At 44.5% G+C, this 26681-nt stretch overlaps 1 protein-coding gene across 1 annotated transcript in view; it reads left to right on the top strand.

Moving 5' to 3' along the window:
* Positions 1–13235: 13235 nt before the first annotated feature.
* The window catches only part of RAB20 (RAB20, member RAS oncogene family), a 57372-nt gene continuing 43926 nt past the window's right edge, over positions 13236–26681 (top strand). Inside the window, exon 1 of the mRNA XM_075590711.1 lies at positions 13236–13821. Within this exon, the coding sequence (XP_075446826.1) occupies positions 13650–13821 (172 nt within the window). The 5' untranslated portion in view covers positions 13236–13649. The remainder of the gene's footprint in view (positions 13822–26681) is intronic.

The raw sequence follows: 26681 nt of genomic DNA on the forward strand, positions 1-26681 counted from the left end.
GCGTCTCTGTAGACTTTTTCTTCTTTACTTTGGTAGGTTCTGAAACATCAGCAGTACTGTGTACACATTATTTCTCATCAGTGATACTGAATGTGCCCTTGCCAAGTAAAACTTCTGTATCTACCTTGTGACCACAGTGCATTGCTTGATGCTGCAGTTCCTTGGCACGTTGAAAAAAATATTCCTCTGGCTGCAGCCCTTTTTCTGGGGCCACATAGGGATCATCCTCATCATCGGAATAAGGCCTGAAGGGACACTGCTCTGTGTGGTTGGGCTCTTTACACCAGGAACATATTTTTTCCCTATTCTTGCAGTCTGTATTTGACTTCAGCTGGGCATGCATTTTAAAATCCCAGGTTTTTTTCTTCTTCACACAAGTGGTGTGGTAGACTCTGGTCACAGCATTAGTACCTTGTGTGGGTCACCATATGTCGCAATGCTCCCAGTAAAACTGTGGCGTTGTGACTTTCTCCAGTGCAGTGTAGTTTTCCTGCCCTGATGTGTAGCCCTTTAAATCTGGTTACTTCTGCACGTGATTCTTTGTTTTGTTGCTCAGGCTGTTTGCAGGAAATGTATACAGGCAAAAGCACACAAATTCTCACAGGCAGTCTCCGGGGCCCCTTTGAAATTCAAGGGCCACCTCTCATCCCAACTTCTGACACCATATGTAAGAGATGTGTGCAGAGGTATATTTAATGAAGACCGATTAGGGTGAAATTAAATCCTGGCTTTATTGCGCCTGTTCCTTTAACAAGGCAAAATAAACAAAATAAAGGCCTACTCCGCTTTGGAGTATTTCTAAACCTTTAGTCCAGCCCTCTCTAACTGGGTGGTTAGCTAAGATGATTACCACATCAAAGCTGTAGGGTAAGGCCTCTCTGCTCTCCTGGGTCAGTACCCTTGTGTGCTATGGAAATTTACTGTGAATAAAGCGCTAAAGTGCCTAAATAACTAACTAGTGATATAAACAATAATATACTCTTTAAATATAGGTGCAGTAGGCTGCCTGGTACCTACTGCCCAGTACAGCCAGAATCAAACATAAAACAAAATAAACCTGGCGCTAAATATTGTCCAATAAGATAAGTCCTGTGATCCTCAAGAATCTGCACAAGTGCTTTCAGGTCATGAAACGAGAAAAACAAACAAAGAGACAGATCATAGTATATAACTGCTGGGTGATGTCAGCCTATACTAGAGACAATACATACAGTCAATACAATACAATACATCCAGTCACTCTTATACTACTAAGGTTAGTTTACCGTCGGGTAGTGTAGGTACCTGCTTAGTAGGGTTCACCTTGACGTGATAGCAGGCTTATAATTCCTTGGCCAATGGATTAGACTAAGAACCCTTATGTTATGTTTAGTTTCGCTGCACCTTGCTATTCTGTCACTATGCCTTTAAGAAGTCTGGACGTTCTCTTAGAAGCAGTCCTTCTCTGGATGTTACCTTGTGTTCTGGACTCTATGCCCATGTTCCTGTACCATGTTCCTGGTTTCCATTTCCAGACTCCTGTGCTGAAGCGTTGGTTTCCCACAACCCCGGGTTGGTGCCTGAGAACGCGCGCAATCCCGCTCTGCTGTCAGAGCATGCGTGCACATGCAGCTGGATAAGTGGTGTCTCTGAGCTTGGCTCCGGACCTCCGGACGCGTCGCGCATTCTCATGCGCGCGGCGCGGTCACGTGACTACGTGCGCCGATCCCCAGCTGCGCGGCAACTTACTCCCTTCGTATCCCCTGCGGCCTCCCCACCTCGCTAACGGGTCCTTCCCTTTCTCCCTGCGCTTGTGAGGAGAGCACAAGCGTGACAGTAAGAGAATGAGGGAGGGGGAGCATGAGAGGGTTGCAACAATCTTGGAAGTAGTGGGAGAGGAGCGTTAAGATCAGTATTGATCGCCATATACAGTATAACTGCAGGTATGTTATTTATAAATGATCTGACGGTTAGGGCCCCTACTCTTCTCAGTGTTCATTAATGATCTTGCTACAGCTTGTAAGGGAGCCTCAATACACATGTATGTGGATGACACAATCTTATATGCACACAACCCTAACCTCTCTGACCTTGGACAAGTACTTCAATCTGACTTTTTGAGACTTGAAAATTGAATTTCCCAAAACAAACTGTTTCTAAACACTGCCAAGACTGTAACAATGGTATTTGCGACCAAGGCTACAGTTCTAAAGCTTTCAATGAAGGAGCTACAGATCAGAACCAAATCTAATACTATCCTAGCCCCTGTTACTAGTTTCAAATATTTGGGCTTATGGTTTGACCCCTATTTAACATTTTGGTTGCAAATTGATACCCTGATATCCAAAACCTAAGCCAAACTAGGTATATTATATAGGAATAAATCTTCCCTAAGTCTGCTGGTCAGAAAGCACATTGCACAGCAGATGCTGATGCCAATTATAGACTAAGGGGACATAGTATATGGCACGGCACCTCAAACTCACTTTGGCAAACTTGATATCCTCTACAACTCAATATGCCATTTTGTCCTTGTAAGAGATGTGTGCAGAGGTATATTTAATGGCCATTTTCAATGTATTCGCTAGGACACCAGCTGGTAGTCCTACAGGTTGGCAGACGGCTTGCAGAGTTTGTAGCTCTCACAGGCGTCTCTGTAGACTTTTTCTTCTTTACTTTGGTAGGTTCTGAAACATCAGCAGTACTGTGTACACATTATTTCTCATCAGTGATACTGAATGTGCCCTTGCCAAGTAAAACTTCTGTATCTACCTTGTGACCACAGTGCATTGCTTGATGCTGCAGTTCCTTGGCACGTTGAAAAAAATATTCCTCTGGCTGCAGCCCTTTTTCTGGGGCCACATAGGGATCATCCTCATCATCGGAATAAGGCCTGAAGGGACACTGCTCTGTGTGGTTGGGCTCTTTACACCAGGAACATATTTTTTCCCTATTCTTGCAGTCTGTATTTGACTTCAGCTGGGCATGCATTTTAAAATCCCAGGTTTTTTTCTTCTTCACACAAGTGGTGTGGTAGACTCTGGTCACAGCATTAGTACCTTGTGTGGGTCACCATATGTCGCAATGCTCCCAGTAAAACTGTGGCGTTGTGACTTTCTCCAGTGCAGTGTAGTTTTCCTGCCCTGATGTGTAGCCCTTTAAATCTGGTTACTTCTGCACGTGATTCTTTGTTTTGTTGCTCAGGCTGTTTGCAGGAAATGTATACAGGCAAAAGCACACAAATTCTCACAGGCAGTCTCCGGGGCCCCTTTGAAATTCAAGGGCCACCTCTCATCCCAACTTCTGACACCATATGTAAGAGATGTGTGCAGAGGTATATTTAATGAAGACCGATTAGGGTGAAATTAAATCCTGGCTTTATTGCGCCTGTTCCTTTAACAAGGCAAAATAAACAAAATAAAGGCCTACTCCGCTTTGGAGTATATCTAAACCTTTAGTCCAGCCCTCTCTAACTGGGTGGTTAGCTAAGATGATTACCACATCAAAGCTGTAGGGTAAGGCCTCTCTGCTCTCCTGGGTCAGTACCCTTGTGTGCTATGGAAATTTACTGTGAATAAAGCGCTAAAGTGCCTAAATAACTAACTAGTGATATAAACAATAATATACTCTTTAAATATAGGTGCAGTAGGCTGCCTGGTACCTACTGCCCAGTACAGCCAGAATCAAACATAAAACAAAATAAACCTGGCGCTAAATATTGTCCAATAAGATAAGTCCTGTGATCCTCAAGAATCTGCACAAGTGCTTTCAGGTCATGAAACGAGAAAAACAAACAAAGAGACAGATCATAGTATATAACTGCTGGGTGATGTCAGCCTATACTAGAGACAATACATACAGACTTTTAGTAACAGACTAAAATGATTTATTAAAACATAATGAACTGTGTCATTAAAAAGGGACCACAATACTGGCAATGAAAGACAGCTGATCATCCGGAGATGGTAAAATCAAAACCCTACTTACAAGAAGCAGGGTGACAACAAGCGGTGATTTAAATGAGGTTGATGTCTAGAAGATATCAGGGTGATGGTCCGGCAGAGCTACCACTCGGTGACGCTCTTGCCGTCGCCAAAATCTCCCTGCTGTCACTCATGGGGGAAGCGCCGGGGGGGAAGCAGACTCGCTGGGGCGCTCACGCCGACACTGCGTGTAGCTAATCCCCTTCTCTCACTGCTCCTCTTCTCTGCCCGGCATCTAACGCGCCCGTGCGCGTGTGCCCGTGGGGTTAAAGGCACACGAACCTCTCTGCTCGATCACACTGATGAACCAGCAAGTCCTGCAATGTGCTGTAGCAGTCCAAAGGGTGATAACTGACACCCGCCCTACGCGTTTCGTAGAACAAATTCTACTTCCTCAGGGGAGAGAGAGAGAGTCAGTGAGAGAGAGAGGGTGAGGATAGAGAAAAGGACAGAGATCAGCACAAAGAGAGAGGGTGATAGAGAGACCAGCACAGAGAGTGAGAGGATAGCTAAGCATACAGGTAGTCCTCGCTATCCAACGTTTCACTTTACAATGAATGACATTCAACGCTTTACAATGCAACCCTACGGGCCATTTTTCGACGCCAGAATGCATTCTCCAACGCTCACTGCCACTGACTAACATGGGACTCACTTTACAACGGTTTCATTATCCAACACTACGTCCAGAACGGATTCTTTTGGATGACCTAGGACTGACTGTACATATATTCATATGCTATCCTTGACTGAACGTCTGTTAGGACAGAAATAGATATAAACTATTAAACTAAATGCTGTGAGAGAGAAAAACGGAGCACTACGTCCAAAACTGGCAAAGCCAGAAAAAAGTACAAGGATGCGTTCCCACAATAAAAAATATAGCTTATTTTAACGGATCAAAAACAAAAACCACACCAATGCGTTTCAGACTATAAATAGTCCTATATCAAGGTGAATTCACCTTGATATAGGACTATTTATAGTCCGAAACGCGTTGGTGTGGTTTTTGTTTTTGATCCATTAAAATAAGCTATATTTTTTATAGTGGGAACACATCCTTGTACTTTTTTTCTGGCTTTGCCAGTTTTGGACGTAGTGCTCCGTTTTTCTCTCTTCCTTGTTCAGTATACTCATCTACAGGCGGAGGCACACTTTACCCTTGGAACGCTGGATACATTTGGACTTGCTGTTCATTGTGGATATTCATCCCCATGTGAGTTTATTCCAGTTTACCTACATATGTTCTGGACATTGTTCATATCATTTTGTTCCATAGAAATAGATGTTCATCACACTGGTCACCGGCAGGTGTCTACTATAAGTATATCCTTACTGCCATGCTGTGTGGGATTGTAGTTTGCCAGTCACACATCTTTTGGAACCATCTGTTACATTCATTTATTGGGTTAATTCCATCTACAAGAATTCATCATTTTCTCCAGTATTGCTTTTTTCTATTGAGCACCATACAACATTTTTTCAATAAATGCTGTGAGAGTTAATAAACTATGGAGGTGCATTGTGTAATTAACACAGTAATTCCTAGTATTCACATTAGTGAAATGTGTTGTGTATGATTGTGTGTTGCAGGGTCGACTTGATGGCGGTGCAACTGAAGAGCAGGAGATCCAACGGGGGGGAGGAGATCCATGACGTCACACAGCTGGTTTGCCTTCATTGGCTGAACCGCCACCGTGACGTAGCCAATGCTCGGCCCCCACACCAAATGACAAAAATATTGTCTTTTGGCACACACATGTCAACTGGTGCCTGCCCCATAGAGGGCTGTACCTTGTGTGCGGCGCGCACACCATCGTGCCCGCAGCCACGGCCAACTGGACCGAAGCCTAAGAAAGGAAGAGAAGAGGAACAACCCTTTTAAGGTAGCCAAGGATGGGAGATATACTGTGAGTAGTCCGTGATAGATATGAAGACTTAACTTATATTGACCTTGGTTGCTGTGAAAACGGGAGACTGCATTAGGCAATCAGAAAATCATGAACAAGCAGTGATGGGGAATTGGATTAAATAAATGCTACTGTGAAACAAAAAGATGTTGGGAATGGTTCTGCAAGTTCCCATTCATGAGTAAGCCATTAGAGTATTGTTGCCACAAACTGGACTTTGGTTTATAAACGCAGTTAAGTTTTTGTTTTCTGTTATTTTAATTGTGTACCTGCCGCTCACTAATTTATGTGTTTCCACTTACAAAAAAATGTACTTTGAAAATAAGATATGCACAACTGGACTTTGATGTGTCAGCGTACTTATACCTTGGACCCTATTTTGGAAAATTCCCGTTAAACTTTGAGACTTTGACAATTAAATTCCTTGAATGAGTTTTATGCATATGCAATGTCAAACTATTGTTAATCTGGCATCTAATTTGACCATCTGCTGCCAGAGTGGTCTGCACAACATTACTCTTATCTAGCAGTAAAGGGAGTTTTAAAACATCACTGATTCCATTGTATGTACATCTTACATCATTTTACAAAATTAACAATAGAATGAATGATAATACAATAAGTGCAACAAACATAAAAGCACATGATTGTGTAACCCACGTTCCTCTCCAATATGCTATGGACACATGACTGCTAATGGACATGACAGCAGCCAATGACAAAGGCTATGGAAGAGGTGGGACTAAGAGAGCCTAAAGCCTTAAAGGAGCCTTTAAGAGACGGCAGCCATGACAGATGAGGTCAGATCTGCGCAAGCGTGAGTGCTGCCAGGTTCGGTCGATGATTGCAGAGTGTGCACGAGTGCATGTGGCAGCAGGAGCAGTGGGCTACAGTCATGACGTGCCGTTGGTGGGGATCCTCAATGGATATAAAGCACAGCGGTACCAAAGTACAGACCTGCAACAGTTGGTACACAAAGAGCTCCCACAGTGTGCCGGCACCAACACAAGCCAATATCCCCAGGACTGGGTGGCAAATGCACCACTGACACTGATTTACACTCACACAGCGCTATTGGGGATTGTGTTATAATTTTATACTATAGGTAATGATTCTCTGCTTAGGATCACATGTTGCCCGAGTTATTAGGGATACAGTAAACCTGTTGTATCACTCCCATGTCGGTATTTAATCCCATGTGGCCAATTAAGTTATTAATAGGGACTCGGGCCCCTGCCTCAGCAATGGTCATAAATCTGAGAGGTAAAAGTGGAGAGGTTACAATAGGAAAAGGGAATTCCTGCCCCGCAGAGCTTACTATGTAAGTGGTATGTTGATAGACTTAGGCACATTCACATGGGAACCATTATAGATTTATTGGTTATTGCTTTGAGGGGGTTAGGGGTCCCTCTTTGTTCCCGTGCACCACAACATTAATTTTCTTATTGTTTCACATTACCTGTGGTGGAGTGCTGCCTTCCTCACATTCTTTTTATTCTGAATGAAGCATTTCAGTAGCCTGACCACTTCTGCCCACAGAGGTACTGTTGGTTAGGCACTGCTATCCACTGCACTTACTCCTTCCTGTACTGTTTCTGTAAGGGCCGTTCTATACAGCATGCGGCCGTGCGTTCCTATGCGAACGCACGTGCCGCATGCTTTCCATGTATATAGAGCCGGGAGCTGCAGGTAAGTGTATGTGCGTGTATGCATGTTATATGTTGTGTGAGTGTAAGTAAGATTTTTTTAAATTGAAAAAAAGTTTAATAATTTTTTTTTAACACACGCACACACCCACATCCACACCCACATCCACATCCACACAAACACGCCTCCACACCAATACATACATTTGAGCACAGGCAGCGGCGCGAAAAGATGTTTGTTATACGTTGTCCTTTTTCCCTCCCCCTTTGCTTTTTTTACTGTTTTGTTCCCTTTGTATTCCCTCCATCCCCCTCCCCCTTTTTTTTACCCATTGTTTACTGATTAGTTCAATGCTAAATTCCTACCTAGCCCCCATTAGGGTTGGCTTTTGATCTGTATTACTCTTGAATATACCATTTTCATTCACATATTGATGCTTGTGTCTGTTTTTTCATACTGAGTGCTGGGAACCATTGTATAGATTTATTGCTTCATTCAGAATGTGTTTTCACATTTGATTTGAAGGTGGTTGGCGTATATTGAGCACAAGGGATGTTCCACAGGTAAGCGGAAGTGAGGGGAAAGGTTTTAGATCAGAGGGAGAGCAGTACAGTTGGAAAGAGTTACAGTTGTTAGCAGAGTGTCGGCATGAGCAGGTGTTCTCTGAGAAATGAAAGCCAAGATATAGCAAGTAGAAAAGTGTAGAGTCTTGAAGGTGAGGAGGAGAACTTTGCAAGTGATACGGAATTTTATGAGAAGTTAGGAGATGGAGTTAATGAGGAGAGGAGCAGACACTGCTCTGGGAGAAACAAAGTAAGGCAAGTAGGGTCAGGGATAAAATTAGTGTGACAACTGCATCCTTATTGGAGGAGGGTAAAGTGCCAGAGGACAGAGTTGACAATATCGGTGTGACTGGCAACTAGCAGGGGGCGTAGCCGCGACAACCCCCCAATGCCTGGTGGAGGAAGAAGTCTCCCAACCATGGAAGATAGGGTCTGACATGCTTATGATGGACTCTCCTTCCCGGAGTGACTGTATGGATCCACTGGCCAAGTAATAGTCCTTTCCCTCTTCTACTCAACAACTCGGCTACCACCCGTGCACAACAACTCCAGCCTCTATTTTCCCACCCGCTCAACAACTCTGCCGAGCCAAGATCAAGGATGGAATCATGGGCCTTGGAAAGTCAGTCTGTGGGCCTGGAATAGGATCTCTGGAAGCAGGGGGTCCCCGAAGCTGAAATTAATAGGGTTCATCTCCAGAGACCTTCTGCTTTAAACTTGGGTTAAAGAATGGCGGGGGAGGGGAGGGAATGAATACAAGATGAATTGCTCATTGAATAAAAAAAAGGCAAAAGAAATCTAGAGTTTTCACTGGGGTCCCCGTGTCAGCAGCCTTACGGGCACCCTCCCCCCTCTCACACACACCTCCTTACTCTTACTCCCTCTCTCTCTTCCCCCTTCCTCTCTTACACCCCCTCTCTCTCGTCCCCCTCCTTTCTCACTCCCTTGCCTCTGTACCGTTCCCTCTCTTACACATCCTCACTCTTCCCCCCCTCTTCCCTCTCTTACACACACCCTCTCTTTCACTCTTCCCCCCTCCTCTCTCCCCTTCCCTCTCTTACATACCCTCTCTCTTTCACTCTTCCCCTCTTCTCTCTAAATCCCCCCTCCCTCTTTTACTTCTTCACCTTTATCCCTCACACTCAATCCCCCCCCCCCCCCCACACACACTAAAAATCCCCTCCACCACACACACACAATTCCCCCCATTAGTTTTTAACTTGGGGCGGGGGAGGGGGTAGATAGGTGATGTCCTGCTTTAACCTTGGTCGCATCGGTGGGAACTGCAGCTGCTGCAGGCTGGATGCAGAGTCGAGATGGCCACGTATCATGCCGCAGGCAGAAGTTGAAGTTGACATTGTGACACCTGCCCAACTTCCAACCCTGAGTCCCGGGAAAATTAAAACAGGCAGTGGGAGAAAGCATTAGCCGTGGAGTGAGACCTAGCTTCCCACCCCCTCCCCGTGGCCCAGCAGCAAGCAGACAGGCTGCAGATGCCCCTGCAGCTCAGTGCCAACCGCAGACGTTGGGCTCAACTTCCAATGCTGGCTGGCACCCATGCGCTCTGGCCCCCACCTCACCCGGCATTGCGGGTTTAGCGGCACACTAGTTACGTGCCCAAGTGAAGTTATTCTTGATCATAGGGTATACCCTCTGCTTTACTGTAAAGAAGAGGGTATATATACCCTACTAGTTCGAAAAATAACAGAGGTGTGACGGGAGCTTTGTGACAGGCTATAATAATACACCAAATAACTGGGTTGAACTGAACGAGGCTTAGATATAATAAAGTATATTTATTCCTTAAATAGGTCAACACAGCAATATAGTACAGTAACAGGCAAGAAGTACACTTACTTGGGGGTGGGGAATGAGAAGTATCAAGTAGCAATTCTCCAGCAATCAGGTAACAATTCAGATGGTATAGAAGACAAAGGATATAGGGTTGACCACAGTTTATATATCTTTTGTGACCCTATCCTTAACATTAAGTACCAGCTATTGGGTAACAATTAGCTGTAGCCAATCTTTAACGTGGGAACACATTTTAATCCATGCCCCCTGCTAGTTAGCTCATGCGCACTAGGACCCTGTGGTCTCATTTCTGTAGCCCCACATTTACATCGGGAATGCCAGCCAGTCTACCAAATGGAATTTCTGGCAGGATACTCTTTGTTGGAAGGTGTAAAATATGACATTCACAGGCTGTTCTGGTTTGAGTCGTCTCCGCCCTCAGGAAAACAGTGAGGGTGGTAAAATCCTTTGAACAACACTTAAGTCCTAGACATTGGGTCGCCTCTCTGACCATATGCTTCCTTGTATGCAAAGGAATTTCCTCTGGGTTTTATCCCTGCCTTGGGATACAGTGTTATAGGTAAAATACAAACATATTAAAATATCTGGTTCCGTTGGGTCTAGCGGGTCCAAACTACACAAATCTTAATGCCGGAACTGGGACACCATATGGTCCGAGTTTCAGCCCGCTACGACCTTCGGAACCGGAGTTACACAAATACAACTTAAATCGTTTCCTATTTTAATACAAAAATCTCCGCTGTAAATTAAATCACGGCTTTTCACTAAATCCCCATTGAAAACAACGGGCTCCGCCGCCATAGACTTTCAATGGCAAACTGCCGCCATTGGCAGCTATGGGAATCCGCCGCCATAGACTTTCAACGGGGCATCTCCGCTGTTAAAGTCTATGGGGTTTCTCCGCCATAGCCGGTCAATGGAAATTGGCCGCCATTGGAGCCTATGAGAGAATTCCCGAACTTTCAAGGGGGTCCATACTCCGTCGGGTTGGTCCAAGGGGGTCAAGGATGGTTCTGCAGCCATGCCGGAGCAGTGCCTACAGGTACCCCAAACCCTGGCCCTCAGGACCCTCCGGAACCGGAGGTATGGATTCATGGTTTTTAGCTTTTCACACTTAGTCAAATTCCTGAGCTGTTTCTGCCGCCGCCATTGGAACCTATGGCGCGACCCGCTCTCTCAGCACGACCCTTCTCGGGGGTCCAGGATACGGGGTGGTCGAGTGGGGGGAGGTCTAGGGACTAGGGGCAAAAATAATTTTATTTCTGTGTGCCCTAGAACTGTAGATTCCCACGCCACTTAACGTTGAACTTGACTAATAAGTGATCAAAGCTCTTTTTCAGAAAAAGTATCCGCTTTGCGGTTTTGTGGTTTGGACGGCAGCCAACTCGTTCCTGGAAAGCGCCGTCAAGGAATCTCCATTGAAGTCAATGAGCCCATTGACTTACAAAGGGAAACCGCCACTCCTCATCTCGGACGCCATCTGCTGGTCTTCGAGGGAAAGAGGTCCAAAACAGCAAGATCCGCCATTGAAATGCATAGAGCTCTAATGGCGGCCTATGGGACTCTGCAAAATGGTGCCTGAAAAGGCGGGAAAATTACACAAAGGGCTATAATCACTGAATAACTATTAACCCTTGCCCTCCCGGATGGATCCCAGTGTGTTTGTGATGCAGACACTGATATAACAAGATATCACAATAAAGCATGGGGACAGGGGAATATACATTTGCATGTTATAACAAGGGTTAAACCACATTTCTGGACTGCAGCCCAGTTAACCCCTTGTCTCCCTGGTGAGGTCAGGGGATGGCCAAATGGGGTGCAATCCCTTTAATACTGGGCCACCCCCTTTCTCCCTCTACAAGAGGGTATATACCCTCCACTACAGAACACTGATATTCCGCAGCAGCACACACACTTAATTCAAGCTTGACAAAAGCACAATGTTTCAGGGACTTCATTAGGTAAAGTATATTGTCCCCAATACGCAACAATAACCTGCATGTGTTTTTTTTTTTTTAAATAAATCAGTTCGGTACTATTAAGAGTGCCATTTTAATGAGTTTTAATATACTTTGATTTCTATGGCAGGATGTAGCACTTCTCCTGCAATGCGAGATCTTTGTAACACTTTCTTATTTGTGATAATTTGTTGCCAATATTCCCAGAAGTTTGAGATGCAAACTGCAACAATAGATTGTTACCTTAGTAATATAAGGATACATTGTAGCTGCTGAGTTACACCAACTGAAGGTTTGATTGAAACTGAAAGGCAGCCCATTTAGTGAAACCTGGGAAGCAGGATCTTTTCTTATTGATTATAGGAGAACAAATCGATTGGCAGCTTTGGCAATTCGTTTTCAATTAAGGTAACCAAAGGCTGCTTATATTAAATGAAAAATATATATATATTTTCATTGTTAACGTGCCCCTTGGATTGCCTCGCAACATTGAGTGTATGTGCTGCGGGAGTATCCGTGTGGCCTGGAATAGGAGCTACAGGTCATGCACAGTCTGAGGGAATAGGATTTGAGAGCAAGTGGTAGAAGAGAGCAGCTGAGAAACTTCCACCTATGCAGCAGGAGAGAGAGTCGGGTGGGAGGAGGAGTCGGGCAGAAGCAGCATAGAGGCGCAGACGAAATCTCTGTACATAGCATCCACCTTGCCATCAAAGAAACAAAATAATGCTAGTGACGTTGCTTTAAAGGTTTGACTTGGTGACTACTGTTGTGTATAAGTTGCCTATGATGCTGGGCAGGATGATGGGGTATATGACTTCGCTTTATTTACTTTGATGGGCACTTATAAATCACTGCAGTTGCAGCTGCTAAAAGCAGCTTTTAAATGCATAGTGGGACACTCATAATAACTGTTGTAAGACTCCGTGCCTGCAGTTAACTGGATTGTGCGGGTAAATAGACTAGCCCTGTGTGAGTCAAGGAAAATGATCTACAATTAGATACTTCAAAAGTCATTTTCAAGCAGTGTAGCACCCCTTGGGCAGCAGCAGTTACATTCCTGCGATTAATCACAATAGCAGCTCTTTTTTTGTTAAAATATTTATTTTATTGTCTTTATCAAAAGAAATGAAGGAAATTCACAGAATATCCATTGATATAAATAATATAATATACATGAAATGATGCAGTACCTGAAATAGGAAGATAATCAAGAGGCAATAACAATTCTGAGAAAAACCAGCACTAATAGATATTGGCAAGCACTGCTTTTATGGTCTTTATTTACAGCGCAAACACTGCGAGTCAGCACTGGAGTCACACAGCACCAGTGTGCAGGGGAGGAGGAGTGTGAGGAGGAGGAGGAGTGTTTGGAGGAGGAGACAAAGTGGGGAAGGAGGAGGAGATGAAAGCACAAGCTTCCTGTAACCTCCTCTTCCCAGGCAGGGCAAGTGAAACGAAGTCCTGCAAAACTCAGGCAAAACAAGTTGTAATCTAACTAAACAGATTACTAAACTGTGAGTGTAGCTGCATTTCCACAGCAAGGGCAGAGGATACACTCAAACACCCGGGCAAGAGAGAAAGTCAGCTAGAAGTGTCATTGGCTACAATGTGTGTCCAGATGTTGTCCATTAGACTTGGACTGAAAGTGCCAGGGAAACGGATGGGCTTTAGGGTGTCCCTCTAATGAGCAAGGAAGATCTGGGCAGGCAACACTTCTCCGGTTTGTGACTTGAGCCAGATTTTGGAGTCTCTGCGTTTCTCCCTCTGCCTTTATACCCTCCTGCCTGTAGGATGAAGAAGCCAGACTTGAAGGTGGTACTACTGGGGGACATGAATGTGGGGAAGACCTCCCTTCTACACAGATATGTGGAGAAGAGGTTTCAGGACACTGTGAGCACCGTCGGGGGAGCCTTCTACCTCAAGCAATGGGGACCCTACAACATCTCCATATGGGACACTGCAGGTACATTCTTACTGCTCTTCTTATAATAGCATATTCTGCAGCACAGGGCAAATGGGAGAAGCAACCATAGGAAAAGTAACAACGATTGAACAATTGTTGAATACAACTCATTTATTAGGTAAAGCCGCAATTAGTGTCTGTTTCTGGCAGTGAAGAGGTTACAGGGCGGTTTTCACTTGTGTCCCAGCAGCGAATGTGTTGAATGGTTTATTCCAGTAATATCTCAACAGCAAGAATGGGTGAGGGGAGTACAGTGTATCTGCCTGTGGCAGGGTAAACAAGTAGAAATTATACCTGCAGTTGGGAAGTTACACACACACACACACACACACACACACACACACACACACACACACACACACACACACACGTGCACATTGCGGCACTGGCTCCGCTGCCAGATATTTAGTAAAACTTTACATGACTTTAAATCAGGAAAGGAGACAGTGTGAGGATCTAGGGGGGCTACTGTACAATATCATACAGTATATTGGCTATGCGTTATCTTTTTTTATTTTGGTCATACAATTTGTGAAAGGTTGGGGCTTTTTACCCTGGGAGCCGGGTAAATAAAGCACTTCAACCTTATTTAAAGCAGCAATACTACTTTCCAACTTTTTTTTTTTATTTGTACATGTAAAGTATGTGACAATGTATAATTCTACATTCTTACCTAAGATTGCAATCATTTGGTGCTCCTGTTGTAAATCTGTAACATTTTGGATTGTGTGCCTAATTGCGGCTTCAGTCAGTGCAAAATCAGCAGCTACAATGTATGTTTATATCACTAAGGTAACATTATCTATTGTTACAGTTTGCAGCTCAAACAGCTGGGAACATTTGCAACAAATTATCCCAAACAGGAAAGTGTTGCAAATATCTTGCACTGCTGGGGAGGTGTGCTAGAACCTGTTACAGAAAGCAAAGGATGCTTTAAAACTCATTAAAAATTGCATCAAGTTTAATAAAAACCAAAAAAAAGAGTCAATATTTAGCTCTAAAGAACTGATTTATTAAAAAAAAAAAAAAACCCATAAGATTCCACGTTTTGCTGCTTTTAACTGAGGGCAGAATAAATAAGAATTGTTCAGCCTAACCCGTATCCCAACTGTAATATGACAGGTTGACCTTTACATCAACCCTAACTGTAATATGACGGCCTAATCATTACTCCAACACTCGCCACAATATGAGCGCTTAATCCTAACCAGTGCTCGTCCTAATAAACTGGTAGAAAATCATTGTCGGGTAAATGGGGGCGAGGGAGGAGGCTATAAAGCCAACCAGGTAATTGGTAGTGAAATCCTACAGTTGTCTCCACTGAAACTGTTTGTTTAATATTATCTTAATATTCTCTGGTCTTTGGGTCACCTAATAGAAAATCTAACATGGCTACCTGGGTCTTCCAATAGAAATGTGATTGTCTCACGATGATGTGGCAACGTTCTATTGGGCGGCAGAGTGAGGTTGAGCCCAGGCAGCTGTATTGTCTAGGCAGGAGATTAGTGTTAATATCAGTTGATGCATAAGCCTAAAACATAGAAAAAAGACGTACGTCCAAGTTCAACCTATGATAAATTTAGACAACAGATACTTTATCCTTTATACTTGCTTATTGGTCCAGAGGAAGGCAAACAAAAAACCCCAGAGTCATATCATCCAATGATATCTCATAAGGGGAAAAATAAATTCCTTCCTGACTCCAAGAATTGGCAATCGGATTAATCCTTGGATCAACATCTTTCCCATGTATACTTATTTGGTATATCCCTGTATACCTTTCCTTTCTAAAAAGATGTCCAACTTTTTTTTTAACAAATCTATTGTATCTGCCACCATAGTCTTCATGGGTAATAAATTCCACATTTTAACTGTCCTTACTGTAAATAACCTTTTCCTTTGTTGCTGGTGAAATCTCCTTTCCTCAATCCTTAAGGGGTGGCCCTGAGTCCTTTGTGCTGCCCGTGGGATGAATAGTTATTTTGAAAGCTGATTGTATTGTCTCCGAATATATTTGTATATAGTTATCATATCCCCTCTTAGATGCCACTTTTCTAATGTAAATAAATCTAATTTAGCTTGCCTCTCCTCATAAGTTAGAATGTCCATCCCCTTTATTAATTTGGTGGCTCTTCTCTGCACTCTCTCTAGCTCCATAATGTCTTTTCTTAGGATTGGTGCCCAAAATTGTACTCCATATTCAAGGTGAAGTCTTACTAATGCTTTGTAAAGGGGCATAATTATATTTACTTCCCTTCCATCCATTGCCCGTTTGATGCAAGATAAAATCTTGTTTGCCTTGGCAGCTACTGCATGACTTTGGGCACTATTGCTAAGCCCGCTGTCTACTTAAATCCTTCTCCATCAAGGATTCCCCCAATTTATCCCCATTTAATTTGTAAGTCGCCTTTTTTTATTCTTGCATCCCAAATGCATAACCTTAGATTTATCTGTATTAAACCTTATCTGCCATTTACCTGCCCACGTTTCCAGTCCCTCCAAGTCCTTCTGAAGAGAAATTACATCCTGCTCTGATTCAATTACCTTACACAATGCCAACCTCAAGGTCATTAATAAACAAGTTAAAAAGCAGAGGTCCCAGTACCGATCCCTGAGGTACTCCACTCACGACTTTAGCCCAACCTGAAAAAGTTCCATTTATGACAACCCTCTGTTGTCTGTCCTTTAACCAGTTTTCAATCCAGGTGCATATATTATTACTGAGTCCTATTTTCTTTATTTTGTACACCAACCTCTTGTGTGAAACCGTATCAAAAGCCTTTGCAAAATCTAAGTATAACATATATTAGCTTTTACTGTGCATGCAATGTCTTGTATATAATGTATAACCCTGTTCACTTAATGTAACTATGTATTTTTAATCGTATATTTGTCATCAGAACTCTCTGCCCAGGACATACTTGAATACGAGAGGTAACTCTCAATATATTATTACTTCCTGGTAAAACATTTTTATAAATAAGAGAACTGTTAAAATAGCATCAGCCACAATTTTTTTTTATTACAATATTAAAATAAAACATTAAAGCTTTTTATAAAAACTTATTTGGGACAATGTTGTCTCGCTTATTAACACTTTTATAAATTAAAAAAAATAAAGTTCCACATTTATATTTTATTAGCACTTTCAAAGTGTTCATACAACATTTGCATTATAAAGCATGGAAACAAAATCATGTAACGGTTAAGAAATCTATATGTACAGATCTTGAATCATAATGCATAAAACATGTTTATTACATCAATAAACCTCATAAACCGCTCAGGGAAGCTATGAATGTCCAGTTTCATAGTGAGGGTATACTGTGTATTAGGAGTAGCACCATTATAATGGGGAACAGAAAGGGAGGAAGAAAACGTGTGTTTGTGTGTGGGTACATTTAAACATAGTGGCTTACTATAAAAGATAATTTGCTACTAACCGTATAACACTTATATGCCTCAGAAATTGTTCGGTTATAACCAGAGTGGGTTGAATATTTTGCCACCTAATGCATACAGGATTTGTTTTCTTTATAGAGGATGGCTATGTTCCTTTTCTTATTCCTAAACATAGTTCCTATGATATCTCACCTCACGTCCCAGACAATCTTATACAGTCGTGGGACCTGGGAGTTACAGTGGTGTGAAAAAGAAAGTACACCCTCTTTGAATTCTATGGTTTTACATATCAGGACATAATAACAATCACCTGTTCCTTAGCAGGTCTTGAAATTAGGTAAATACAACCTCAGATGAACAACACATGACATATTACACCGTGTCATGATTTATTTAACAAAAATAAAGCCAAAATAGAGAAGCTATGTGTGACAAACTAAGTACACCTCACTGCTTCCATAGGAATTAAGATGCTAAGTAGCAGACAGGTGCTGCTAATTAAATGCCCTTGATTAATTCATCAGCAAGTGTGACCACCTCCTATAAAAGCCGAAGTTTTAGCAGTTTGCTGGTCTGGAGCATTCAGCTGTGTATTAACACAATGCCAAGGAGGAAAGACATCAGCAATGATCTTAGAGAAGCAATTGTTGCTGCCCATCAATCTGGAAAGGGTTATAAGGCCATTTCCAAACAATTTAAATTCCATCATTCTATTCTGAGAGAGTATTCAAAAGTGGAAATCATTCAAGACATTTGCCAATCTTCTCAGGAGTGGACGTCCCAGCAAATTCACCCCAAGGTCAGAGCATGCAATGCTCAGAGAAATTGCAAAAAAAAAAAAAACAAGAGTTACAGCTCAGACTCTACAGGTCTCAGTTAACATGTTGACTGTTAAAGTTCATGACAGTACAATTAGAAAAAGACTGAACAAGTATGGTTTGTTTGGAAGGTTTGCCAGGAGGAAGCCTCTTCTCTCTAAAAAGAACATGGCAGCACGGCTTAGGTTTGCAAAGTTGCATCTGAACAAACCACAAGACTTCTGGAACAATGTCCTTTGGACAGACGAGACCAAAGTGGGATCTTTGGCCATAATACACAGCGCCATGTTTGCCAAAAACCAAACACAGCACATCAGCACAAACACCTCATACCAACTGTCAAGCATGGTGGTGGAGGGGTGGTTATTTGGGCTTGTTTTGCAGCTACAGGACCTGGGAACCTTGCAGTCATTGAATCGACCATGAACTCCTCTGTATACCAAAGTATTCTAGAGTCAAATGTGAGGCCATCTGTCCGACAGCTAAAGCTTGGCCGAAATTGGGTTATGCAACAGGACAATGATCCCAAGCACACCAGCAAATCTACAACAGAATGGCTGAAAAAGAAAAGAATCAAGGTGTTGCAATGGCCCAGACAAAGTCCAGACCTCAACCCGATTGAAATGCTGTGGCGGGACCTTAAGAGATCTGTGCATAAACAAATGCCCACAAACCTCAATGAACTGAAGCAACGTTGTAAGGAAGAGTGGGCCAAAATTCCTCCACAATGATGTGAGAGACTGATAAAGTCATACAGAAAACGATTACTTCAAGTTATTGCTGCTAAAGGTGGTTCTACAAGCTATTGAATCATAAGGTATACTTGGTTTTTCACACATGGCGTCTCCATTTTGGCTTCACGGTGTAATATGTCATGTGTTGTTGTTTATCTGAGCTTGTATTTACCTAATTTTAAGCCATGCTAAGGAACAGGTGATTGTTATTATGTCCTGATATGTAAAACCATGGAATTCAAAGAGGGCGTACTTTATTTTTCACACCACTGTATCTTGGTTGGCTTGAGGTGTGTGTGTGTGTGTGTGTGTATTCCTATTCTGAAGCCAGGGTCACGATTGATGTGTGAATGGCCCCCCGATAGCATTAACTCAGTCCCTTTCCAAATCACTCCAAGTCCTATAATATTTCCTTCACTTTATTGGAAAAAGCAGCAGAATACAGGTACTTGTGAATGGTGTGTAGTAGTGATTTGTAGTTAGAAGCAGGTAGAAAGAGATGGCCTTGCCATAGGAGAGTAACAGAGATGCGTGCTGTACTCACTGTCTGCAGGGTGGAAAAGGAAGTGAGGAGCAATGTGGGTAAAAGGAATAGTTTTGGGACAGACTATCTGTGAACAAAACAGGGGGGAGGGCAGACTAGCCCATTCTGGTAAGGATCTCAGAGGCTGCAGTAGCAACTCACTGATTACATGCCCAGAGGCAAGAAATGCAACATTGTTACATATCACACAGGCACAGTATGTGTGTGCAAACTCCATGCAGCTGAAATAAGAACTGACAGGCAGAAGCTGCAAAGGAAAGAGGGGGGTGAAACAGGGATGTGATTCTTGTTCCATGACAATTCCCACTGTTATCAATATAAAAAAAAATATTACAGTTTTAGGCGTTCAATTTCCCCCCCCCCCATTTTGCTGCTGTTAGACCTTGATAAATGGTGGCGTTGATTGGTTGGCTCTATAATACGGCGTGTCTGATTTGTCCTAGAAATGAGACCGTTGCCCTTTTTTTTTTTTTTGGCTCACAAAATCAATAGTTCAGTGAGGAATTTTTATCTTGGTGCCAAAACACCCTTAATTCTGTTTTGTTATAAGAAAGGGATTAATTTCAATTGGTTAGAAAAAGATTTGTGAAAGATGAAAGCCAGAAACCTGCATTACAGTACTTCCATATACAATGTCCCGCAAAACGAGTCAGGCAAAGGCTTTGTCCCATAAGCTGGCCATAAACAATATATAAAAACCTGAAACCGTACAGATCATCACATGCAGCAAACAGTCAGCTTGTGGTGCTAAGAAGCAGTGTTATGTGCTGGATTTGTTTCATTCTCTGGTTATGACTGCTGTGCAGTTAAAAGAAACCACTAGCCCAGGGGTGACCAACTCCAGTCCTCAAGGGCCACCAACAGGCCAGGTTTATCCCTGCTTCAGCACAGGTCGTTGACTGAGCCACTGATTGTGCTAAAGCAGGACTACCCTTAAACCTGACCTGTTGGTGGGCCTTGAGGACTGGAGTGGGCCACCCCTGTATTAGTGCATTAACCGCTTTGCTGCCATAGGACTGCAAGGCATTCCTTGTCTGCTCTCTGATAGCAAAGGGGCAACATGAAAGGGTTAGGCCGCGCTCATGGTCACGGTGTCGCTACACGTCTATGACTCTTACCTGTGTTCCTATTGTAGTTCCTCAAATGCCCACGGCGCTGTAGCGCGTCAACGCTGCTACAGTTTGGCCCGACAAGTAAATTTGAGATTTCGGGCTGCATTCCAGCCAATGAGGGCGAACCAGCTTTATGACGCGTTCATCACGCCCCCGATCGCCTCCCTTATCTCCTGCAGCACACATCGCTGGGGCTGCAGGAGTGCGTGCGGTGGTTTGCACGGTACCGCACACCCGCGCCGCCACCATGAGCTCGGCCTCCGCTTCAGTTTAGGGCACAAACCGTGACTGAAAGTACTAAAGTGTGTCCTGCTCATTCACCAACATGGGAATTGTGCTTACTCTAATGTTACTACGCTGGTTACTGTAATGAAGAATTATGTATGGAAAACATGGTAATGGGAGCCGACAGAGTAAATAGATTATTTTACATAAATACATATTGTCTGGTGTTGAATATACTGTAGTTACTGGGTTGTTTAGCATGTATACAAACATTGAAAGCATGAAATTCATTATTTGTATTTTTAGATAGGTCTTTTTCACAGTACAGTATTTTTCCAAATGCATACAAATATAGTATTTTTATTGGGGATGCATTTTGGCACACCACCTAAAGTGCTATTTCTCTTTAGACTGTGTACATGTTAAACCAGCCGTCAATCTGATCAGCGTTCATTTTGCATTTTTTTTTTTCGTTTACGCGTTTTTTTTTAATCTGATGCTTTTTTTAGGAGAAACTAGCATTTTAAATATTAAGAGCTTATTATATGTCTGAAGAAGCGGCCTGGTCTGCCACTTCGGCAGCTATAGATGAAGGCCCGAAGGGTTCGGGAGATCAAAATGGCGCTCTCCATTTACCATGGTAACTGCTTCTGATTTTTAATGCATTAAAAAAAGTTAAAGGAAAAAACGAATAGGACATGCTTAGGGGCCTGAATCCAACATTATGGGTTTGACACCTAGACGTCTCGGGGATTGCTCCTTTAAATACATATACATATACATGCCCACGTACATCAGTGTTTTTTTTTTTTTCAAACAGGGTTCTCAAGGCATCCCTAAAGGGTTCCCTGCCGTTGTCATGTCATTTGAGAATTGTTACCAATACTGAAGAATTTACAATGTATCTGCTCTCAGACTCGCTATTAGAGAGGGTTGGGGTTCCTTACAATGCATCTGATCTGAGACGCGCTATTAGAGAGGGTTGGGGTTCTGCAGAATTTTGCAATATACTGTAATGGAATGGTTCCTTAAGCAAAAAAAGGCTGAACACCACTGGCATATATGCTAAAACCAGAGTTGTGTTCTATGTCTTTTTAGTCAATATACACCTTCATTATACAGAATAAAACATACAAGCCCAGATTGAATAAATGGTTCTTATCCCATAGGCACCTTTGTCTTAACACCACCTGACTGCTGTTTTTGGGTGTATACATGCTAGTAGTGCAAGCAAAGCCTATTCTGATTTACTTTTTTCCTAATCTATTTGTATAGCCAGCTATTTAATAACTAAGGGGTTGGGGAGCTTACACCTTTTGTAATGACACACTGATTTTTTTTTTTTTTAAACTTAGCTGGGACAAAGCTATGTTTTTAATTGGCTTATTCCCCACACTGAGGTATAATTTATTTTTCCAAGCCTACTTAGTAGAAATATGTTCTGAATTTCTTGGCATTCACATGAAATGATGATGTAAACCTGAGCACTCAACAGGACTTCACCTGTGTGCTCTAATGAAGCGATTAACAACACTCACGTAAGCCTTTCTTATTAAACCATAAGAACATTTTGCACATGTTTATATAGCGCCTCCAATGTAAACCGCTCTTTACTGAACTACAGTACAGGGAGATGTTACACAAGTGCGCTGAACAGCAGGTAAACAAGAATGAGTGATTCCCTGTCCCACAGAGCTTACAATCTAAATAGAATAATGGGTGACTTACAGAATACAAAAGGAGCATGTGAACCATAGAACATATAGGAAGGGGCTAGTGAGTGCATGAGGAGTAGCCACAGGCCTAAATTAACCATGTGCGTCACTTTGTATGGATAGAACCCTTCATCTATTTAAAGACCTCAGAAACATCCCTTGTTGTCCATTCTATCAGTGCTGTCAGGTGATTTTTTCTTTTGGTGGAGGTTTAATGTATATATTTTTTTATGTTGTAAAGACACCTAGATGACCAGTTTTTCCATCTAAAATCACTTTAACATATTTCTTCTCTTTGTTTTTCTGTTTATTAAGTGTGTTGCACACCGGTTATATGAAAACATTTCGTTTGTAAGTTGCTGTTTGCTGGCCATCTATAGTCCCTGATGATTTCAGTATGTAAATGGTTCCTTTATGGCCTAAGTACCTTTTTGCTTCTCTGACGTTTATATGAATTACTAGCTGAGAGACCCGGCGTTGCCCGGGAGTACAATTTCCCACTCCCCCTGTCTGTTTCTCCACTCCCCCCTTTCTGTTTGTGTTTCCCCCCCCCCTGCGTAGCTCTGTTCCCCCCCCTACAGTGTTCTACACACACACACGGTCACACACACACACACACACACACACACGGTCACACACACACACGGTCACACACACACACGGTCACACACACACACACACGGTCACACACACACACACACGGTCACACACACACACACACACACACACGGTCACACACACACACGGTCACACACACACACGGTCACACACACACACGGTCACACACACACACGGTCACACACACACACGGTCACACACACACGGTCACACACACGGTCACACACACACACACACGGTCACACACACACGGTCACACACACACACACGGTCACACACACACACACGGTCACACACGGTCACACACGGTCACACACACAAGGTCACACACACACACGGTCACACACACACACACACGGTGTCACACACACACACACACGGTGTCACACACACACACACACACACACACACACACACACACACACACACACACACACACACACACACACACACACACACACACACACACACACACACACACACACACACACACTGTCGTCCTTCCCACCACACACACACACTGTGTCCCTCCCCCACACACACTGTCCCCCTCCCACACACACACTGTCCCCCTCCCACACACACACTGTCCCCCTCCCACACACACACTGTCCCCCCCACACACACTGCCCCCCCACACACTGTCCACCCCACACACACACTGTCCCCCCCCACACACACACACACACTGTCCCCCCCACACACACACACTGTCCCCCCCACACACACACACTGTCCCCCCCACACACACACTGTCCCCCCCACACACACACACTGTCCCCCCCACACACACACACTGTCCCCCCCACACACACACTGTCCCCCCCACACACACACACTGTCCCCCCCACACACACACACTGTCCCCCCCCACACACACACTGTCCCCCCCCACACACACACTGTCCCCCCCCCCACACACACTGCCCCCCCCACACACACTGCCCCCCCCACACTGTCCATCCCTCCCCCCCACACTGAGTCCCCGCCTCCCCCCCCCTACACACACACACACACAAAGCTCCCTCCCCTGTATTCTTCCGTGAGGAGCGGCGGGTGGGAGTTAAGTGACCGGAGGGAGGGGGGTTGGTGGGGGAGAGGTGAGGACGGCGCCGCTCCTTGGCGGGGTTGTGGTGGGGGAGAGTGAAGGGACGGCGCCGCTCCTCGGCGGGTGGGAGTGACCGGAGGGTGGGGTGTTGGTGGTGGGGGAGAGGTGAGGCCTGCGCCGAGGGGTGGGAGTGTGGGTTCGCCAAGTTGTTCTCCTTAGGTTGCAAGTGAGATGGTCCTTGCAATGTGAGGGGTGGGGTGAGGGGAAGGGGAGGTGGTGGGGGGGTGCGCCGTGGCCAATGACACAGGGGGAACACAGGGCCAATAACACAGGGGGAAGACATACACACACAAACATTATTTGAGACTTATAGATATAGATATTGCTTCCATTTATTTTATTATTTGACACTGTAAAGATGAATGCTGTGCTAGTCCTGAAGTGTGCCAAGTAATAGTAGTCTTCAAAATCGAACATCACAGGGATGTGTTATGCCAAATTTCCATAGAAATACAATGGATAAACTGAGACATGATGTGATATTGTTTTGTAGACTAAATGTGAGGTCTTTTCTATCCCAGGGAGGCACCTTTTCTCCACACTCCCTTGGTATAATTAATTTGTGGGTATGCTCGCAACAACCATCCAGGTCATGCAGCACTGGGCAAGGATTCTGCCAATATCCGGCCATAAGAGCTGGGCCAATCTTTTGAAGTGTTGGTATGAGCAGAACAATAGGGAATTAAGGGCAAACGTGTACAGCGCGTTCTAACGGCTGCTCTGAACATTGTGACATTACAATGTGCCTAACTGGAAGATCCTATTAGCCAGATCCACCTGCAAGTGTACCCATGTGCAACACCACACCCTCATAGCGCTACACAAATTTCTTTGTGCTTCCATTAAAAGTGTATTTACAGTCGGCAAAATACGTACATATGTATCCTACAGATTCACATATAGAGAGAGGGTGAGAGTGGAACCAAGACTCCCTAGGTTGAATACAGCTGATTCACATGATAAACAAAGCAAACACAAGAATTCATTGTAAGTGCTCAAAATGACACATTGTACACGTTTAATATACATATTAAATAGTGACAGGCAAGTGTGAATAAGGCATTTCATTTATTTAAGCACTCCTTTGAAAGCAGTCCCCCCCCTTTTTGTTTATTTGTATTTATTATTTTTTTTTCATTATTACGTGGTAAAATATATTATACCAAACTGGGCATTCATTTATCGGAAGACCTTATTTACATAATTAAATGTCTGATACATAATTGCCAGTCACTTCTAGGACCAAAAGGTACTAATGGCAGTGCCATAGGGTTAGCATCTCTGTAATTATATCTATATCCGATGAGCTGTCCTTTCTCCCCCCCCCCCATCTACTGTCCTTTTCCCCCTGTCCTTTTCTCCCTCCCCCCTGTCCTTTTCTCCCTCCCCCCTGTCCTTTTCTCCCTCCCCCCTGTCCTTTTCTTCCTCCCCATGTCCTTTTCTCCCTCCCCCTGTCCTTTTTCTCACCCCCTCCCCCTGTCCTTTCTCCCCCCCTCCCCTGTCCATTTTCTCCCCCCCTCCCCCTGTCCATTTTCTCCCCCCCTCCCCTGTCCTTTTTCTCCCCCCCTCCCCCTGTCCCCCCCTCCCCCTGTCCATTTTCTCCCCCCCTCCCCTGTCCTTTTTCTCCCCCCCCTTCCCTGTCCTTTTTCTCCCCCCCTCCCCCTGTTCTTTTTCTCCCCCCCTCCCCCTGTTCTTTTTCTCCCCCCCTCCCCCTGTCCTTTTTCTCCCCCCCTCCCCCTGTCCTTTTTCTCCTCTCCCCCCCTCCCCCTGTCCTTTTTCTCCTCTCCCCCCTCCCCCTGTCCTTTTTCTCCTCTCCCCCCTCCCCCTGTCCTTTTTCTCCCCCCCTCCCCCTGTCATTTTTCTCCCCCCCTGTCCTTTTTCTCCCCCCCTCCCCCTGTCCCTTTTTCTCCCCCCTCACTCCCCCTGTCCTTTTTCTCCCCCCTCACTCCCCCTGTCCTTTTTCTCCCCCCTCACTCCCCTTGTCCTTTTTCTCCCTCACTCCCCTTGTCCTTTTTCTCCCCCCCTCCCCCTGTCCTTTTTCTCCCCCACTCCCCCTGTCCTTTTTCTCCCCCCCTCCCCCTGTCCTTTCTCTACCCCCTCCCCCTGTCCTTTCTCCCCCCCCCTCCCACTGTCCTTTCTCTCCCCCCCTCCCCCTGTCCTTTCTCTCCCCCCTCCCCCTTTCCTTTTTCTCCCCCCTCCCTCCCCCTGTCCTTTTTCTCCCCCCTCCCTCCCCCTGTCCTTTTTCTCCCCCCTCCCTCCCCCTGTCCTTTTTCTCCCCCCTCCCTCCCCCTGTCCTTTTTCTCCCCCCTCCCTCCCCCTGTCATTTTTCTCCCCCCTCCCTCCCCCTGTCCTTTTTCTCCCCCCCCTCCCCCTGTCCTTTTTCTCCCCCCTCCCTCTGTCCTTTTTCTCCCCCCTCCCTCCCCCTGTCCTTTTTCTCCCCCCCTCCCCCTGTCCTTTTTCTCCCCCCCCTCCCCCTGTCCTTTTTCTCCCCCCCCTCCCCCTGTCCTTTTTCTCCCCCCCCCTCCCCCTGTCCTTTTTCTCCCCCTCCCTCCCCCTGTCCTTTTTCTCCCCCCTCCCTCCCCCT

Source organism: Ascaphus truei, chromosome 3 (assembly GCF_040206685.1).
Source record: "Ascaphus truei isolate aAscTru1 chromosome 3, aAscTru1.hap1, whole genome shotgun sequence".
Lineage (NCBI taxonomy): Eukaryota > Metazoa > Chordata > Amphibia > Anura > Ascaphidae > Ascaphus > Ascaphus truei.